Source organism: Lithobates pipiens, unplaced genomic scaffold (genome assembly GCF_037356315.1).
Source record: "Lithobates pipiens isolate NorthernLeopardFrog02 unplaced genomic scaffold, aLitPip1_a1.2 Scaffold_13, whole genome shotgun sequence".
Taxonomy (NCBI): domain Eukaryota; kingdom Metazoa; phylum Chordata; class Amphibia; order Anura; family Ranidae; genus Lithobates; species Lithobates pipiens.
The window spans coordinates 143,242,413-143,263,757 of record NW_027507718.1 but is presented as its reverse complement, the minus strand read 5'-3'; the positions used below and the strand labels follow the sequence as shown (position 1 = coordinate 143,263,757).

The window sequence follows — 21,345 nt, the reverse complement described above, 5'->3', positions numbered from 1 at the left end:
AGCTCATCCCTACCAGGAACTGAAGGTCGGCAGCTATACCATTTGACCAACTCAAACATAAACTTCCTGGCTCATGTTGAATGATTGACAGCAATCTTACAGGATAAATTGAAGGTGTTTGAAAAGGCATGGGGTCCATGGATCGCATACTCGACTAATGATCTCCTGTCGCTGGCTAGGTTTCCTCCTGGCTGACATGAACCAGAGTGCAGAGTCCTTTCCCTTCCCCTTCTTTTCTCTCTTCCTCCTTTCATCCCTTTTTGGGGGGGGGGTTTCGGTATTGAGCGGTCCGGACTGAGTTATTTCGCATTTTTGGGGGATGGAGCATCTTCCACTACTTGAGGGGAGAGATGCACATTCCTCAGCGTTCAGCATACTCTGAGCCCCGTTCAACTGTGTTGATATAGCATAGAAGGACGTACTGAGACGTATAGATTTTGCAGTCTGTCTTCCAGTTCACTTTGGAGATGAACATAAGAGGCAAAAAGACTCCAGGAGCATGGCCTATAGCCATGCGGATTGTGATAATATGTTCTTCACATTGTATTTATGCAATTATAAAGTTTGACATTCCATTTTTGTATGGTATGTTATTCAGTTTGTGGAAGCTCTGTATTGTTCAGAATCAATACTGAAATCTCTTTAATAATTTTCAGTGAAAAAATGTTCACTTTTGTTGGCTGTGCGAAACAGACAAACTTTCCGGCAACAAAAGCCTGATGGAGCAAAGTCCGATCATGTGTACAGAAAACCATAGGACTTTTGTGTAAAGTACAAACACGCATGCTCAGAACCAATGCAAAAGATCACACAACAATACAGACGTTGACCAAAGGTGGTGGTAAAGAGCAGAAAAACCACGTGATTTAGTGAAAGTTGGCTGAAAAAGTCCTGCTGTGTGTATGCAATACAAGTTCGTGGCCAACACCCTTTGTACAAAGTCTGATAGTGTGTATGATGCTAAAGTCGGATGAAAACCAAAAAAGTTTGTCCGATGGAGTGTACACACAGTCGGATGTTGCCTTAAAACAGCTAATTTGCATGTTTGTTGTCAAAAAGCCTGATCGTGTGTATAGGCTTTTAGCATGGTCCAGTCAAAATCCAGACCTAAATCCAATTGAGAATATGTGGCAAGACTTGAAAATTGCTGTTCACAGATGCTCTCCATCCAATCTGACAGAGCTTGAGCTATTTTGCAAAGAAAAATGGGCAAAAATGCCCAAAAACACGTAGCTGTAATTGCAGCGAAAGGTGGTTCTACAAATTATTGACTCGGGGGCTGAATGCAAATGCACTCCACACTTTTCACATATTTATTCATAAAAAATTTTTTAAATCATTTATCATTTTCCTTCCACTTTGTGTTGATCTATCATATAAAATCCCAATAAAATACATTTATATTTTTGGTTGTAACATGACAAAATGTGGAAAATTTCAAGGGGTATGAATACTTTTTCAAGGCACTGTACAAGCACATTATAGTGTCTCTAATTTTTTTAGGTAATTGACAAGATATTAAAACTGATGCTATTTATTATTTTAAATACGTATAACACATAAAAAATATGTTGGTTGAAAGATCTCCTTTAAAAACGCAACGCATCGGAAAAACATTTTAACTCCTGAAAAATTTAAATGTATGTCTCCAGAAAACTAAAAGGAACAGGTTGAATACACTGCAGCATATATGTTGTACCATGTTGTTATACATGTGCCATTATGAGCTACTGTGCCCATTTACCTGGGCACAATCATAACTACAAAATACATGACTGTTATCTGTTACATGTAAGCAATCGTACAGTATGATCAATTAATTTTTTTTGGCCTTACCTCCAAATTCTCCTTGGCCAATCTTCTTTCCAAGAGTCAAGCGCTGGAAACTAAGTAACCATCCAGCTGTAAGAAAGGAAGATATGTAACATGTTTGTATCAAGGGCAATGATATAGAGAAGAAAAAATGGCATGATCATTGACAAGTTTCAGAGCTTTTGCCCACATGCACACAGGGCATTTTTACAAATTCAAATATTTTTTTTTTTTACGGACAAACCTCCAGACTTTGAAGCGGAGGTCTTTCCGAACGAGCAGACCTGCCCACACAAGACCGGACCTTTCCGGCGGACAAACCGCTGGACTATGGTGGGAGTCTGCCAGACTTTTGAAATGAACAGACTTGCCCACACACGGAGGAAAGTCCATTAATTTTGAACGTGGCTCCAGGTAGACGGGACTAGCGAAGGAAGTCAATGTTGCCACCTTTGGCGGCGAGATTGACACCTCGCTGGCCCCGTCACCTGGTATGGAATTAAAGGGGAAGCCCTACGCCGAAAAAACAGCGTGGGGGTTCCCCCCAAGGTCCATATCAGACCCTTATCCGAGCACGCAGCCTGGCCGGTCATAAAAGGGGGTGGGGACAAACGAGCACCCCCCTCCTAAGCCATACCAGGCCGTGTGTCCTCAACATGGGGGGGGTGCTTTGGGGTAGGGAGGCCCTGCGGCCCTCCACCCCAAAGCACCTTGTCCCCATGTTGATGAGGACAAGGGCCTCTTCCTGACAACCCTGGCCATTGGTTGTCGGGGTCTGTGGGCTTATTGGAATCCGGGAGCCCCCTTTAATAAGGGGGCCCCCAGATACCGGTCCCCACCCTATGTGAATAAGTTTGGGGTACAATGTACCCTTACCAATTCACCTGGTGAAAAAAGTGTAAATAAAACACAACACAAGGTTTTAAAAATAATTTACTGCACAGCTCCGGTAGTCTTCCATCTTGGGGGGTCTTCTTGCCGGACTTCTCCGCTATCTTCTGCTAGCTCTTTACTAGCGGAGGAGCCCTGCTTTCTTTTTCTTTGTCGCCGCCGCCGCCCAGGGGTCTTCCTCCGACTTCGGGGGTCCTGTCCCCCTCTTCCGGGGTCTTGTCCCCCTCTTTGATTCCTCTTGCTGGGCCTCCGCTTTCTTCCAGCTCTTTTACTAGCGGTGGCCCGGTCTTCTGTCGTCGATGTCGCCGCCTTCTCTTCTTCTTCCTTGAGATGTTGACTCAACACTGTTTCTGGCCGCAATGACAGTTACGCGTTGTGCGGCGACTTATATAGGGACAATGGGGACCCCACCCCTTATAATGTCACAGTCCCAGTATCCTCTGGGACCGTGCGATCATAAGGGGCGGGGACATCACCGGTGACCCTGCCCATTGTCCCTATATAAGTCACCACACAACACGTCCCTGTAATTACGGCCAGAGACAGCGGCCAGATAGTCTGATCGTGTGTATGTGGCATAAGTGGCATAGGCATTTCCAAGCTTCAAAAAAACCCAGGGCCAGCACGTTCTGAGGACTGGCATTACAGCTGTAAAAACATCTAACGCTGCTAAATGAGGCTTAATGCTGTATACAGCATTAAGCTGCCCCAAACGGTAATTTTTTTTTGGCATGTCAAAATCAATGGCTCCCTATGAGAGCACATTTATTTGAATAGAAGTCACATCCAAGTTGGATCATGATGATTTGACTTGTGGTGTGACTTGTGTTCTGAGGATCTTGAAGGGGAACCCCATGGCAGAAGGAAACCCCCCCAACAAATTCCATATTGGCAGGACAGGAAAGGGGGGACAAGTGAGCGCCCCTCCTTCCTGGACCATACCAGGGCACACACCCTCAATAATGGGGGGTGGGTGCTTTGGGGCATGAGGGGCAATGTGGGGAAAAGCTCCCCTGCCCCAAAGCTCCCCATGTTGAGGGTGTGTGGCCTTGTATGTTCTGGGAGGGGAGCGCTCATTTATCCCCCCTTTCCTGTCCTGCCGGGCTGCATGATAAGGGTCTGGTATGGATTTTGGGGGTACCCCATGCTTTGGAGGTTCCCTCAAAATCCATACCAAACTGACCAAATTTCTCTCTCACTCTCTGAGGCCAGCAACAGATAATTTATGAAATGTATTATCTTTTATTATAATTATTTATCATCAATTAGATCAGTGTTTCTCAACCTTTTTTCAGTCAAGACACCCTTTAAAAATTATGGACAATCTTGAGGCACCCCATTCCAAAATGTAAGAACTATTCTTATGCCCCGTACACATGATCGGACATTGTTTGGACATTTTTTCCGGTGGATGTTGGCTCAAACTTTCTTGCATACACACAGTCACACAAAGTTGGTCGGAAATCGCGTGGCTCTTCTGCTTGATTCCGAACATGTGTAAACCTTTGTGCGTCGGAATTGTGTACACACGATCGGAATTTCCAACAACGGATTTTGGGTGACGGAAATTCCGATGGAAAATGGAGAATTTCTGACAAGAGCTCCCATCTAACATTTCCCATTGAAAAATCCGACTGTGTGTACTGGGCATAATAGTTTTACATAATGCAGCAATATCCACACACATAGGATGCCTAATGTTAGAGGTGATTTATTCTTCCAAAGCAAATACACTTTTGAAAACTGGTACTGACTAGTATACCAATGTTTCTCTTCTCTCTCAGTTTTTCTCCATCACTCAGCTAATGTGACTCCAATGCTGTTTTATGTTCCAATACTGATGGAGGGGGCAGGGGAGGGTCAAACAAGGATGCTATGCAGGCAACTGACATCCTCCATCAGCTGATGACGCCATTGGTTGTTAGGACACTGGCAGCTAGAAGGTTGTAACGGTGCACAATGAAAACCTGTGGCTTTGTGTAACTAAAAGGCAGGCTTCATCCACATGTTGGTTTGTATACAAATTTTGGGTAATTTTTAGGCACTTTGCCAAGGCACCCCTGAAGAAACCCCTGAAGAAACCTCAAAGCACCCCAGGGTGCCTGAGCACCCTGGTTGAAAAAGGCTAAATTAGATTTAGACTGAATCTCTAACAATGAAAGGAAATGGGTCATTTTTTTATGTATTTTATTTACAACAAAATGATATTTTAAAATATGTTTTCCTAAAATAAATTTAAACAATTGCATATTAACATTTAGTATTTTTTTCAGTATTTTCCTTTTAAGCTAGACGTTTTAAGCTAGTGGCTGAATATGATGGACACAGTGGCTGAATATGATGGGCACTAGGGATGGCCGAACTGTTTGTCCGGCGGTCGGTTTGCTGCGAATTTTGCGTGTTCGCGATTCGCCCGATCGGCGGACTATTGCCGCTGTTCGCCCGGCGGACATATGTGTTTACAGTGTGAAAGAACTTTGACCCATGATGACACATCCATCATGGGGTACAGGACAGCCAATTGAGACATTTCAGCACATGGACAATTGGACATTCCCCTTACCTTATTAATAGACCTGATCTGGCAGCCATTTTACATTCTGTCTTATGTCAGTGTAGGGACAGGACGCTGTGTGGAGCAGGGAGAGACTGTAGTGACACAAATCGCTAGCTATTAGGTCCATAAAAGTCCTTTTAAGGACTGGTATAGGTGTAGTACAGTATATAGGGTTCAGTGCACTGCTGTGCTGGTGATTGCAGCAGCCTGTCTTTTGTCAGTGTAGGGAGGGACAGGACGCTGTGTGCAGCAGGGACAGTCAGTTTAATCACTAGCTATTACTATTAGGTCCACAAAGGTCCTTTTAAGGACTGGTATAGGTGTACAGTATATAGGGTTCTGGTGCACTGCTGTGCTGGTGATTGCTGAGTGCACTGCTGACTGATTCTGCAGCTGTCTTTTGTCAGTGTAGGGACAGGACGCTGTGTGGAGCAGGGACAGTCAGTTTAATCACTGGTATAGGTGTGCAGTATATAGCGTTGTACACGTATAATATACTTTCTTCCAAATATAGAAAGAATATTACACTTGACTACTGCCCGATTCTGCAGCTGTCTTTTATCAGTGTAGGGACTGAGGGGCAGTCTGCAAATCACTAGCTACTAGGTCCACAAAGGTCCTTTTAAGGACTGGTATAGGTGTACAATATATAGGGTGCTGGTGCAGGGCTGTGCTGCAGATTATGGCTGGTTTCTGCAGCAGTCTTTTATCAGTGTAGGGACTGAGTTACAGTCTGCAAATCACTAGCTACTAGGTCCACAAAGGTTCTTTTAAGGACTGGTATAGGTGTACAATATATAGGGTGCTGGTGCAGGGCTGTGCTGCAGATTACTGCCCTATTCTGCAGCAGTCTTTTATCAGTGTAGGGACTGAGGGACAATCTGCAAATCACTAGCTACTAGGTCCACAAAGGTCCTTTTAAGGACTGGTATAGGTGTACAATATATAGGGTTGTGGTGCACTGCTGCTGACTGCTGCCCTATTCTGCAGCAGTCTTTTATCAGTGTAGGAACTGAGGGACAGTCTGCAAATCACTAGCTACTAGGTCCACAAAGGTCCTTGTAAGGACTGGTATAGGTGTACAATATATAGGGTTGTGGTGCACTGCTGCTGACTGCTGCCCTATTCTGCAGCAGTCTTTTATCAGTGTAGGGACTGAGGAACAGTCTGAAAATTACTAGCTACTAGGTCCACAAAGGTCCTTTTAAGGACTGGTATATGTGTACAATATATAGGGTGCTGGTGCAGGGCTGTGCTGCAGATTACTGCCCTATTCTGCAGCAGTCCTTTATCAGTGTAGGGACTGAGGGACAATCTGCAAATCACTAGCTACTAGGTCCACAAAGGTCCTTTTAAGGACTGGTATAGGTGTACTATTTGGTGTGCAGTATATAGGTGTGTAATACACGTATAAAATACTTGCACATATAGAAAGCATAGTATAGCGCATTTCCACTGTGCAGCATTGTGCCTGCTGAGCGGTTCTGCAGCGATACTACAAAGAGTGACAAACGCAATAAAAAAAATGTATTATAACTGGTGTGATAGACCAGTGGCCCCCAAAAACGACAGATTGAAGCGGGGTGTTATATACCTTCTTCCACATACATACTGCACTTCTCTAGAGACTTTTGTCCCAGGGTCATTTAAAAAATGAGAGGCAGGCCCTTCCGCAGGGGTGGTAGGGGTAGGGCAGGAGCAACAGGCTTGAGCCAAAGTGGCAAATTGCAGAAGGTGCATGCGATTACGTCAAAGGACGCACCAGACTTGGTTGAGTGGCTCACTCAGCCTTACTCTTCTGCACCCTCCTCATCCTCTTGATTTGCACCCCCTTCTTCACTCTCTGCTATGTGCACCCCCAAAGACACTACCACCAACACCACCACCACCCCCATATACCTTCCGCTTGAGTCACAGGAATTATTTTCCGTTCCATATCAAGACATTTCCGATGCACAGCCACTCTTGGCATTGGATCAGGAAGAGGAGGTAGCAACAACCGCCACTCAGGAGTCTGACGACAGTACCCAGATCATCCCAAGGAGGAGGTTGGTCCCTGCTGTTGCTGCCTACTCTGAGATCTCTAATTATAGCGGTGGGGAAGGTGACGTCGATGATGACATGTCTAGTGATGTCACGTGGGTGCCCACAAGAGAGGAAGAGGAGGGGAGTTCAGAGGGAGATATGGACCAGCAGATAGGGAGGAGAAGCAGGAAGAACTTAAATTGCACAGGAGGGACAAAGCAGACTGCGAATGTATCAGGAGCGAGGCATCAACCATGTATGGTCACATCTGGCGCTCCCAGGACGCCGCCACATGGCTCCGCAGTGTGGGCTTTTTTTAACGTGTCCGCTGCTGACAATAGTGTTGCCATCTGCAATCTTTGCAGTCAATGCATAAGTCGCGGTAAGCCCAACACTTACCTAGGGACGACCGCCTTAAGAAGGCACAAGAGCTGCCATCACCGAGCCCAGTGGGAGCAACGGAACACACAAAGCCACACTCCAGGCTCTCACCGTCCAGCCTTGTCTTCTACTTCTCCTTCTCCTCTCTCCTAGCAATTGTCCTCCACTCCACCTTCCATCACGCCATCCTCACGTTTTTCTGCAAAAAGGCAGGCTTCCGTGGGCCAAATGTTCGAGCGTAAAAAAATGATGACGCCGGATAACCCTCTTGCCCAACGGTTGACGGCTGGCTTGTCAGAACTGATAGCCCGCCAACTACTGTCATATAAATTGGTGGACTCGGAGGCCTTTCAAAAATTTGTGGCCATTGGAACACCTCAATGGAAGGTCCCAGGAAGGAAGTATTTCTCACAGAAGGGCATCCCATAGCTATATGGCCATGTTCAGCAGCAAGTGAATGTATCTCTGGCACACAGTGTCGGTGCCAAGATACATCTGACCACAGACACGTGGTCTAGCAAACACAGGCAGGGAAGGTATATCACTTTTACTGCCCACTGGGTGAACCTTCTGACGGCCGTCAAGCATGTAACCCGTGGCACCCATGTAGATTTGGTTTTCTCGCCACGGATTGCATGCAGGCCTGCCTCTTCTTCACCTCCTCCTACTCCATCCTCCTCCTCGACTGACTCCTCCTTTTCCACTGCTAGCATCTCTTCCGCTGCGCCACCCAAGCTCCCCAGAACCTATTCGACATGCCAGGTGAGACGTTGCCATGCTGTGCTGCATCTGTTGTGCCTGGAAGCCAAGAGCCACACTGGCCCTGCACTCCTTTCAGCTTTGCGTTCACAGGCAGATCAGTGGCTAACACCGCTCAATTTGACAGTTGGTAAAGTGGTATTTGACAACGGTGCCAATCTGCTTAGCGCATTGAAACAGGGCAAAATTACACACGTGCCATGCACGGCACACGTCTTAAACTTGGTCGTGCAGCGATTCGTTGTCAAATACCCTGGGATCCAAGACATGTTGCGGCAGGCAAGGAAAATCTCGGCCCATTTCAGAAGATCTTACAAGGCCATGGCTCGCCTTGCTGACATTCATCGGCGAGACAATCTGCCAGTCAGATGTCTTATTTGCGATTGCCCGACGCGATGGAACTCAACCTTCTATATGCTTGATAGGCTGCTCCAGCAGAAACGTGCAGTTAACGTCTACCTGTACGAACTCTGCGGCAGAACAGGTTCTGGGGAGCTGGGGTTTTTTCACCACGCCAGTGGCTGCTCATGCGCGACGCATGCAGACTTCTGTGGCCATTTGATGAGATCACCAAACTGGTCAGTCGCAGCCATGGTGCCATCAGTGACATAGTAACTTATGCCTTCTTTATGGAGCGCGCATTGCGTTGTGTCATTGATCAAGCCATAGAGGAGCAGGAACGGGAGGATGAAGAAGTCGCAATGCTGGATGAATTCCCAGGGGGGCTACTCTATCTGAGACAAGTCAACAACAGGAGTCTGAAGAGGAAGTCAGAGGAGAATGGTGACGGGGCGGATGAGGAGGACCAAGAAGAGCATGCTTTAAACCTTTCTGGGATCCCTGTTGTTGTGCGTGGATGGGGAGAGGAGAAAGAGGAGGATGACATTATCCTGGATGATGAGCAGGAGCCAGGCAACCACACCGCTTCTAGTTTAGTGCAAATATGGGCCTTCATGCTCCAGTGTTTTAACAGGGACCCCCGTATAAAAAGCATAAGGATCAAGGACCAGTACTGGGTGGCAACGTACTTAGACCCCCGGTACAAACACAAAATGGCGGAAATGTTACCACCATCACAGAGGGCTGTCAGAATGGAGCACTTCCAGGCCTTGCTTCGAGAAATGCTGCATTCTGCTTTTGCGTGCGCTGTCAGAGGAGGAATTCCCACTCCCAGAGAAAGAGTTGCGGGTACCAAACCAACAGCGCCTGCAAGAAGAGGGCGGTTTGAAGATGTGTTGGTGACTTCTGATATGAGGTCATTCTTTCAGCCGACCCTTTGACAGGTCTCATCTGGATCCAGCATCAGGGAACGCCTAGACCGACAGGTGTCCGACTACATCGGGTTAACAGCCGATGTGGATGCTCTGAGGAGTGATGAACCCCTGGACTACTGGGTGGGCAGGCTTGACCTCTGGCCAGAGCTTGCCCAATTTGCAATGGAATTGTTGGCTTGCCCCTCATCCAGTGTCCTGTCCGAAAGGACGTTCAGCGCAGCGGGGGGATCGTGACCGATAAGCGCACTCGCCTAGCTCACGACAGTGTTGACTACCTCACATTTATAAAAATGAATGAGGCATGGAACTCGGAGGAATTAAACACGTGACCAGTAGACCATGTATTTCTCTATAAACTATGTATTTAATCGAGCACACAGACCTTTTTTCTACATTTGGCTCACTTCCTTGTACAAACAAAGCACACCGTACTATATGCCCGTACCCCCCTGTTTGAAGAGGTTGAGCGGTGTCATATTTTTGGGGCCCAGCAGCGAGTTGCTGGTATCAGTGCTGGTGTCAGTGCTCTCTATCTTGGTGCTGGTGTCAGTGCTCTCTATCACGGTGCTGGTGTCAGTGCACTATATCACGGTGCTGGTGTCAGTGCACTATATCACGGTGCTGGTGTCAGTGCACTCTATCACGGTGCTGGTGTCAGTGCTCTATATCATGGTGCTGATGTCAGTGCACTCTATCACGGTGCTGGTGTCAGTGCACTCTATCACCGTGCTGGTGTCAGTGCTCTATATCACCTTGCTGGTGTCAGTGCACTCTATCACGGTGCTGGTGTCAGTGCTCTATATCACGGTGCTGGTGTCAGTGCTCTATATCACGGTGCTGGTGTCAGTGCACTCTATCACGGTGCTGGTGTCAGTGCTCTATATCACGGTGCTGGTGTCAGTGCACTCTATCACAGTGCTGGTGTTAGTGCTCTATATCATGGTGCTGGTGTCAGTGCTCTCTATCTCGGTGCTGGTGTCAGTGCTCTCTATCTCGGTGCTGGTGTAAGTGCTCTCTATCACGGTGCTGGTGTCAGTGCTCTATATCACGGTGCTGGTATCAGTGCACTCTATCACGGTGCTGGTGTCAGTGCACTCTATCACAGTGCTGGTGTCAGTGCACTCTATCACAGTGCTGGTGTCAGTGTACTCTATCACGGTGCTGGTGTCAGTGCACTCTATCACAGTGCTGGTGTCAGTGTTCTATATCACAGTGCTGGTGTCAGTGTACTCTATCACAGTGCTGGTGTCAGTGTTCTATATCACGGTGCTGGTGTCAGTGCTCTATATCACGGTGCTGGTGTCAGTGCACTCTATCACGGTGCTGGTGTCAGTGCACTCTATCACGGTGCTGGTGTCAGTGCACTCTATCACGGTGCTGGTGTCAGTGCACTCTATCACGGTGCTGGTGTCAGTGCACTCTATCACGGTGCTGGTGTCAGTGCACTCTATCACGGTGCTGGTGTCAGTGCTCTATATCACGGTGCTGGTGTCAGTGCTCTATATCACGGTGCTGGTGTCAGTGCACTCTATCACGGTGCTGGTGTCAGTGCACTGTATCACGGTGCTGGTGTCAGTGCACTGTATCATGGTGCTGGTGTCAGTGCACTCTATCACGGTGCTGGTGTCAATGCTCTATATCACAGTGCTGGTGATCATCTTCTGCACTCTCTTCATAGCCTACCCTGACCTTTCCTCTCCTCCATTGCCTTCATGCGCTCCTGAGTCCTGAATTGTCAAAATTTCACAGATAAAAAAATAATGCTTGTAGTTGTCGATCCCAGATTCACTTCATACATGTGTTATGTCAGTGGCCATGTGGTGGGACTATGTGTGCACAGCTAGTAAGTATTTTGTGGCTGAAAATAGGTAGGTTTTTAAAGTTTGCCAGCCATTGAAGTCAATGGGGCCTGCCGTGAACTTTGCGGTTCGGAAACGTTTGCCCGCGTCCACGTTTCGCGTTCGCGAAATGTCCCGTCGGAAGTTCGTCCATCTCTAATGGGCACAAGTGGTTGCATATGACTGGCACAATTGGCTTCATTTGATGGGCACAAGTGGATGCATATGATGGGCACAGGTGGCTGCATTTGATGGGCACAAGTGGCTGTCTTTTATAGGCACAAGTGGCTGCATATGATGGGCACAAGTAACTGCATTCGATGGGCACAAGTAGCTGCATTTGATGGGCACAAGTGGCTGCATATGATGGGTACAAGTGGCTGAATATAATGGGCACAATGGCTGCATATGATGGGCACAAGTGGCTTCATATGATGGGCACAAGTGGCTGCATTTGATGGGCACAATGGCTGCAGATGGCGGGCACAAGTGGCTGCATATGATGGGCACAGTGGCTGTAGGTGATGGGCACAGTGGCTGCATATGATGGGCACAAGTGGCGGCATTTTATGGGCACAGTGGCTGCATTTGATGGGCACAATGGCTGCATATGATGGGTACAGTGGCTGCATATGATGGGCACAAGTGGCTGCATATGATGGGAACAGTGGCTGCGTTTGAGTTTGACATTTTGAGCACCAGCTTCCACTACTTTGCTCTATATGATAAAATTAAAAACAAAGCTGAGGCTAAGATCAGATTTGTTTGAAGAAGGAAAACTAAAAGGTAGATAGGATGAGTATAGAAATATATAGATTTGAAATGTACAGAGGTTCAAGAGACTTTCAAATGTTAAGGTCACAGACAAAGGAGTTGATTCTGATCAGCTTCTAACTTGTAATAGGAAGCTGATTGGTATCTATGCAGAGATGAACCAGATTTTGCACTCTCCAGTTTTGGTATATGAAACCAATGCATATTTAGGAATTAAGAACTTGTGAAAATAATATCCCTAACCCAACTTAAAATTAAAATCTTTTGGGAACTTGCAAACCTTTCGAGAGTTCCTCTTCTGCTGATTTGGTTCCTTGTTTAGGCTTGGGTTTCATAAGCTTAGTGCAGAGAGCTCCTTGGTTGATGGTGTAGAACTGAAAGTGGAATGGAAAGAAGAATATAAATATAAAATAATAATTACTGTAAACAAACAATGAAAACCTTTACATAGCCCTCAGCCTGCAAATGATGCCTCGGATTGCAATGATGATTGTTGTAATCATTCATGCGTGATACCATCATCAAGGGTGATGCAAGCTGATATATAGGTACATAGCTACAGAGTTAGTCAGGTTGGAAAAAATACAAATACATCTAGTTCAACCAACCAAACCAAAATGGCATATGCGCTGTAGAATACTGGACACATCCAAGACGGAGCAAACTCTGCATGAGTCTGCTGTGGAGTATGAAAAGTTGCCCTGTGACACATCCCAGCATGCCTTAGAATCAGCATTAGCTGGTCACAAAGCAGCAGGGTCCCTGATGAATGACCAAACTTCAGCAAAAATAAAACAGAAAAGATTCCCTAAATGCTCAACCATCTCTAGGCAAAGCTGGCTGACTGATCAAAAAAAAAAGACAAAAAACATCTATGGCCAGCTTTACGCTCTCTCAGCCTATTTATCTTAGCCTGTCTCAGCCTGACAAACCCTCTTTAGCCGGAGATTAAATGAGTCTCTTCTCATGACACATAAAACTTTGCTCCAAGTTAAATTCCATATTCAAACCTTTTTTTTTTTTTTCCAGAAAACATGGGATTGGTATTCTACCGCATTATGCTTTAGGAGGCCCATGGGGGCACCTAATTTGGATGGTTTCACATAGATAGACTTATGCCGCGTACACGAGAGGAATGTCCGACAGAAAAAGTCAGACGGGAGCTTTTCATTGTATATATTCCGTGTGTATGCCCCATCAAACGTTTTACAGCAACAATTCTGACGGGCCTAGAATTGGAACATGTTCTACATATTTCCAACAGAACCAATTCCTATTGGGAAAACAGTTTGTCTGTATGCTGTTCCGTCGGACCAAAAACGATGCATGCTCTGAAGCAAGTACAAGACGGAAATGCTCGGTGTGGTAAAACTAGCATTCGTAATGGAGCTAGCACATTCCTCCCGCAGCAAATTCTGTAATCTTTATACGCAGCACATTTTTTTCTTCTTTTAATGCTAGAAGAATGAAGTTGTTTTGCTGTTCATATTTACCCAGTGTTCTCACAAACTTATTTCTTCATTATTTCTCCTGATCTCATGAATAATATTCTATTTTTTTAAGTCACAATCTCCATAATAATGTTTACAATTAGTTTTTATAGTCATCTTTTATTTTTTTAATTTCATCAAGATCTCCTTTTTTTGGATTATTGAAAATTAATTTTCTAGAGATCTTCATATATAATTTTTTTTTTTTATGTGTGTCAAGTTACCACAATAACATTATTAGCTAGTATTTTTTATTAACCTCAAGGAGGTTGGTGTCCCTTGTTAATTTGACATTGTCTTTTAGAAATGTATCTGCCTACTCACAAACAAACTGTTCTATTTGAAGAAAAAAACATAGGAAAGTATTTTCAAAAAATCAGATCTCCATTTATTCTGGGTAACAAAATAAAGAGGGAGGTAACGCTGAAGAAACTTTTGGAGTTTGTAAAGCCTTTTGGACCCCAGGGCACACATCAAGTTTGAAAAGAAAATTGGTAACTTGAGGAGTCCATATAATTTGGAGTCCAATCTGGTCCAGGACTTCCAGAGATTAGGACCAGCAGCAGATGAAAAATCTGTCCCCAGGCTGTGGTATTTCAACAGCCTGCGTCTTCTGTCAGACCAGACTGAACCCAGGCCATCACTTTCTTCTCTTCGCTGCAGCCTTCCCTCCACGCTTCCCTGCTGCCTTCCTTGGAGGCTGTGGCTCTGGTGGTGGACTTGTGTCAGGAAGAGGAGGAGGAGGATGGGATTGCTCATATTTGTGGCTGTTCTCAGTCAACTGGCCCCTTAACCCCTTCTGAAGGGCATCAAAAATAATTCCCTCACAGAGAAGGCGTTGGCCCTCCTCCAATTTCAGCAACCTTGTGGCTAGATAGCAGCCATAGGCCTCTTCAGCATTGGGGGGGCTCCTGAGGATATTGCTTGCTTCCCTAATGAGGCCCAGTGCTGCCTCCTCCTTCATCATCCCCTTCCTGGGCCTCTTGGTTGTAAGGCAGAGGGGAGGCACCTGGGATTGGGTGAGGCTCCTACTGGGCCCAGCCACCTACTGGCTGCCGCTGGGCCTGCCCTCCTCCTGGCTGCCACTGGGCACGGCCTCCTCCTGGCTGACGCTTTCCAGACCTTCCTCCTGGCTGAGCTCATCCTGTGTATAAACAGCATAAGACATCATAAGAAACAAACTACATTTTCTTGAACAACAAATGAAGAACATGATTGATGTGTTGGGGAGAATTTAAAAGTTCTTGAAAATGCAAACATCTTCATTATTGCTCTAAACCAACTTTTTTTGTAATTAGTAAAAGCCAAATTTTGAAGATGCACACAGTGTTTCAACATGTGCTATCTGGCATCAGGGGATTTCAATGTATGCATTTTGTGGGTGCAACCCCTTCCTCCCAAATTAAGTAGGTGAGAGGAAGGGGTTGCACCCCCAAAGCACATCCATTGGTCCCCCATGATGGCAGATAGCACATGTTGACATTAGGCATGGGATCAGGAGGGAAATACCCATTTTGACTCCCAAATGGTGTGCATCTTCAAAATTTGTCTTTTACAGGGGTAACATCAGTCCATCTGATGAATGCAATATCCAGACATTTAGGATATACTATAATGTCTGATATTGCCTTCTGGTTTTTTACATTGAACTTTGTAAGTTCCAGAGATTTGTATATTATATGTTATTAAACATGCCTATTTTGAACAAAAAACTAAAAAAAAATAAAAAAATAGAAAAATACAAAAACTAATTTTTTTACCCAAAATTTTGAATACGCACATGTGTGAATGTACACAGCGTAAAAACTTTGCTTGTCAACAAATGTGTGGCTTCTTATTTCAATGGTCAATATCAGTTTTTAAGTAATTTTGTGTTTACAATGACAATGGGGCTTATTTACTAAAGGAAAATCCATTTGGAAATACAAGTGCACTAGGAGAACCTAGGGGACAGCCAAAAACAAACACAAGCAATAAAGAAAAATCAAGATTTTATCAGATAATTTTTTCTTATAAAAAATTTTTTTAGACATTGTCTGGCATAACAATGGCCCCCCTAACCATAAAATAATTGACATATTTCTGCCGAACTTCAAGGGCGCTTTGGGGGGCCAAGCTAGTACGGCCAGTGTCCAGGCATGTCAGGGATTAATAGGAAGTCCAGCCTCAGGCCCAACTAAGGCAATATAATTTTTGGCATATTTCCTTAAAAAATTGTGCAATATGCAGCAGGATAGGACGATATGGGTGATTTTGTAGTCCGCCATATGGATTGCCGTCAGAAACAGGTGGCACCGGCTGGCCATTATCCCGAAGGTATTCTCAACAACTCGTCTCGTTCTGGCCAGCTGGTAGTTAAAAACCCTCCTCTCCGGCATGAGGGTCTTTTGGGGAAATTGCCTCATCAGGTGCTTGCCCAGACCAAACGCTTCATCAGCAAGAAAGATGAAAGGGAATCCTTCAACGTTGTCTGCATCAGGTGTCAATGCCATGCCACCAGTCTGGTATATTGGTAAAACTCCGTCTGGGCCATTCTTCCCCACGTCCACACAGAGGAACTCATATTTTGCCTACACCACCGCCATTAACGCTATACTATTAAACCCCTTATAGTTATAATAGTAAGACCTTGAATGGGGTGGTGGCACGATGTGGATGTGATTCCCATCTATAGCTCCTCCACAGTTGGGAAAATGGGAGGCCACAGTCTGCCATTTCTGTGGCGTTGAAGGGAACTGTGGAGTCAAAACTGAAAAAAAGAGTGATTTAATTGTACTTCTGTCTCGGTCTGGGGTTTCTGACAATAGGCAAAGGCCATGAATTCAGGAGATACAGTCAATCCACTTGTCGGTAATATTTTTTGCAGATTAGATGAGCAAGATCACCACATGGATCAGTTTGTCATAGCGTTACAAACGCTCCTGAGTCGCACGGCTCACCTGGAATCCCCCACTGTGGCTGCTCCGGTACAACCTGAGTTGCAGGCCATCCTTGCTGCCGCGCCAATCTCTGTGCAGGCACCCGCCTCGAGTATTACCTCTTTAAGAGGTATGTCTGGTTCCACTCCACTTCCCCAGCGATTTGGGGGAAATCTAGTTCAAAGCAGAGGGTTTCTCAACCAGGTTGAGATTTACATGAGATTCTGCCCCAGACGTTTCCCACGGACAGAAACAAAGTAGGTTTTGTGATATCTTTGCTTTCTGAGAGAGCCTTGGCGTGGGCTAACCCTCTATGGGAGACGCAAAAACCTGTCTTCAGTTACCCTAACTTTGTGGCCTCCTCTAAAAGAGTATTTGACGTTCCAGCACACTCCGCTTCTGCTGCCAAGTGCCTCATGTCCATCAGAGTATGAGAACTGTTGCCGACTACACCATTGAATTCCGTACTCTGGCAGCAGAGGTTGCTTGGAACAATGAGGCCCTCGTAGCTGCTTTTTCTAATGGTCTCTCGGATTCCATCAAGGATGAGATAGCAGCCCGAGATATACCTACTGAGATTGATCTTGTTTGCCATCCTCATTGACTCCAGACTTTCTTTTAAGAGCGCTTGCGGAAGCCTGTTGTATGTTTGCCTCCTAGATTTGCAGTCCCACCCATGCCTTCCTCACCTCCCATGCCTCCTGGTACCGAGTCGGTCAGTGAAGATGAACCCATGCACTTGGGCTCCACGTGTCTCTGCGGATGAGAGAGCCTTTAGGAGGAGGGAGAGATTGTGCCTTTATTGTGGCCAGGCAGGTGACTTTTTGAAGTCTTGTCCTACTCGTCCAGGGAACGCCCAAACCTTGAGGCCCTGCCATGGACAGACCTGAGGTGGCGATGTTTCATCCCCAGTTATCCAGAAGGATAAGCCCTTGGTTTCTGTCACCCTTTCTTGGGCTGTATGTTTGCCTCCCAGCTTTGCAGTCCCACCCATGCCTCCCTCACCTCCCATGCCTCCTGGTACCGAGTCGGTCAGTAAAGATGAACCCATGCACTTGGGCTTCACGTGTCTCTGCGGATGAGAGAGCCTTTAGGAGGAGGGAGAGATTGTGCCTTTATTGTGGCCAGGCAGGTCACTTTTTGAAGTCTTGTCCTACTCATCCAGGGAACACCCAAACCTTGAGGCCCTGCCATGGACAGACCTTAGGTGGCGATGTTTAATCCCCAGTTGGGGATGAAACATCGAAACATCCCCAGTTTGGGATGAAACTTTCTTGGACTGAGTCATCAATTGAGATACAGGCTCTAATCGACTCTGGGGCCGCAGGCCTGTTTATTGATGCTGCCTTTGTATCGCAGCACTCGATTCTGCTGCAGCTGCGTGACACTCCACTTGCCATTGAGGCTCTTGACGGGAGACCTCTACAGCCTGCTCATGTGAGTCATGAGACGGTTCCATTGTCCATGGTCATAGGGGCTCTTCACCATGAGATAATCCAATTACAAGTTATTTCCCAGGTTTCCACTGGTTATTGGTTATCCTTGGTTACAGAAGCACAACCCCTCTTTTGATTGGCTCCATGCTGAGGTTCTCTCCTGGTCACCACAATGCAATGAGACATGCTTCCTGAAGGTATCCAAGGTCCTGTGCACCTCTTCACTCTCCTCCCTGCCGGAGGAGTACCGTGATTTTAGCAATGTCTTTGGCAAAGGTCAAGCCGGTAGTTTGCCTCCACACCGGTCTTATGATTGTGCAATTGACCTTCAACCTGGTGCCATACCTCCTCATGGCTGGGTTTACCCTTTGTCGGTCGAGGAGGATAAGGCCATAGAGGAGTATGTTGCAGACGCACTTTCTCGAGGTTTCATCCGCAAATCCTCATCTCCTGCTGGTGCTGGTTTCTTCTTTGTGAAGAAGAACAGCAGTGAACAGATACCTTCTATTGATTATAGGGGGTCTCAATCGTGTCACGATTAAGAATGCCTACCCGATTCTGTTGATTACAGAGTTTTTTGACCACTTCAAGGGAGCAATGGTTTTCACGAAGCTTGATTTGAGGGGGGCATACAATCTCGTGTGCATTAAGGAAACGAAGCGAGAACAATCTCTATTGTAAACTGGAGAAGTGCAAGTTCCATCGCGAATAGGTTATATTCCTGTCATGTACCATGTTCTATGTCATTTCCACTGCTGGTTTTTTCGATGGACCCAGAGAAACTTTCGGCAGTCCTACAGTGGCCTCGACCCGTGGGTTTACGTCCTCTGCAGCGTTTCCTGGGCTTTGACAACTACTATCGGAAGTTTATTCGTAACTTCTCGTCTCTGGTCAAGCCCCTGACTGATATGACCAGAAAGGATGGTAACCCACAGAGTTGGTCTCCGGAGTCCATTAAGGCCTTTGAGACTCTCAAGGCTTCCTTTGTTTCTGCTCCTGTGTTGGAAAATCCTGATCCTACATTGCCTTTTATCCTAGAAGTTGATGCTTCTGAGACTGGAGTTGACACCCTTCTGTCTCAACGTCCTAACTCTGAGAGCGCTGTGCATCCATGTGGCTACTTTTCCAAGAAATTGTCACCTGCTGAGTGCAATTACAAGATTGGTGACAGAGAGCTGTTGCCAATCATTTTAGCCCTGAAAGAATGGAGACATCTCCTTGAAGGTACCACTGTGCCGGTTCTCATTCTTACTGACCATAAGAATCTCACATTCTTGTCTGAGGCTAATCGCCTCTCTCCCAGAAGGACGCGATGGGCTCTTTTCTTGTCAAGTTTTAATTACATTGTCTCATTCTTACCTGGTACTAAGAATGTAAGGGCTGATGCCTTGTCACATCAATTTTCCTCCACTTCCAAGTCGGAGTTGGTTCCAGTTCATGTGATTCCTCCTGATCGTATCTTGGCTACGGTTGGCACCATTCTTCCTTCTCCTTTGGGTGACAAAATTCTTGCTGCTTAGGTCCATGCTCCTCCTGACCGCTGCTTTGTCCCAGAGAGTCTCTGTACTGCCGTGCTCCAGACTTACCATTCTCCCAAGGCAGCTGGCCATCCTGGGAAGAATCAACTCATTTGGACCATTTCCCAAGAATTCTGATGGCCTAGTCTACGGGCTGATGTAGCTGCCTTCGTAGCTGCCTGTTCCGTGTGTGCTCAGAGTAAGACTCCATGACACCTTCCAGTGATCCTCTTACAACCCATACCCAATGGAGAGAGGCCCTGGACCCACCTGTCAATGGATTTCATTGTGGAGTTGCCCAACACCCAAGGCAACATTGTTATCCTTATGGTGGTTGACCGGTTCTCAAAGATGTGTCATTGTATTCCACTTAAGAAGTTGCCTACTTCTAAGGAGCTGGCTTCCATTTTTTCTCAGGAGATCTTTCTCGTACATGGGCTACCCAAGGTAATTGTTTTGGACAGGGGCAGTCAGTTTGTCTCCCGGTTCTGGCAAGCCTTTTGTGCACAATTGGGAATTCAGCTTGCGTTCTCTTCTGCGTATCACCCACAGTCTAATGGGGCCACAGAGCAAGCCAATCAGTCCTTGGAGCAATTCCTACGTTGCTATATTTATGACTGGTATATTTAACAACTGGTCAGACCTATTACCATGGGCAGAGTTTGCTCACAACAGTGCCTTGAATTCTGCCTCCCGTTTGTCTCCATTTATGGTGAATTATGGTTTCCAACCTTCCATGTTGCCTGACTCGTTTGTTCCTCAGAGTATTCCTGCGTTAGAGGAGTATCTCCGTGGTCTTCGTTTAAATTGGGTACAAGTCCAGAAGGCTTTGCATCATGCTAATGATAGGTACAGATTCCATGCTGACCATAGACGCCTGCCTGCGCCTTCCTACCAGGTTGGGGACAGGGTCTGGCTGTCATCTCGCAACCTCTGACTTCGTGTTCCCTCACTGAAGCTTGCACATCGGTTTATTGGGCCTTTCCGTATCCTTCGCAAGATTAACCTTCCTCCTAGTATGCGCATCTCAAATGTGTTTCATGTCTCCTTATTGAAACCGTTGGTCTGCAACCGATTTACCACTTTGGTGCCACATCCTCGCCCTATACAGGTTGAGAACCATGAGGAGTATGAGGTACAATCCATTGTTGACTCCCATAGGTTCCGTGGGCGCATACAGTACCTGGTGCATTGGAAGGGGTACAGTCTGGATGAACGCTCCTGGGTTTCATCCTCGGAAGTACATGTCCCTGTCCTCCGAAATTTCCATAGAGGTTTTTCCCTCAAGCCCGGTGGCCCTCCGAGGGAGAGGGGTCATTGAGGAGGGGGTACTGTCAGGGCTGGCTTAGCCCTTCCTTCTCTGGACTGGCTGCTCAGCTGTCGGCTAATTGCCAGCTCTCATCTCTCTCCACAGTTACCCAGCTGTTCCTGATCCTGCTCGTCTGACCTGCCTACTTAAAGCTGTCCAGCTCACTTCATCTCTGCCTTCACCTTGGTCACATCAGAAGAAACCATTCCCTGCGTTCCTGTTCAAAGACTGGCTTGCTGATATCCCTTCTGGATCCTTATCTTGCTTGCTGTTCCTCCACTTGGATCCCTGACTTCTGGCCTGGCCGATTACTTGATCTGGTTATTGAACTCTGGCCTGGTTAACTACTCAATCCAGTTACTGA

At 46.4% G+C, this 21,345-nt stretch overlaps 1 protein-coding gene across 2 annotated transcripts in view; it reads right to left on the bottom strand.

The window, feature by feature from the left end:
• Window positions 1–21,345, bottom strand: part of MATK (megakaryocyte-associated tyrosine kinase) — a 117,071-nt gene that overhangs the window by 19,484 nt on the left and 76,242 nt on the right. For both annotated transcript variants that reach the window (XM_077475664.1, XM_077475663.1), the window contains exons 6-7: window positions 12,592–12,685; window positions 1,837–1,902 (exon numbers count right to left, since the gene is read on the bottom strand). In XM_077475664.1, coding sequence (XP_077331790.1) covers window positions 1,837–1,902; window positions 12,592–12,685 — 160 coding nt within the window. The remainder of the gene's footprint in view (window positions 1–1,836; window positions 1,903–12,591; window positions 12,686–21,345) is intronic.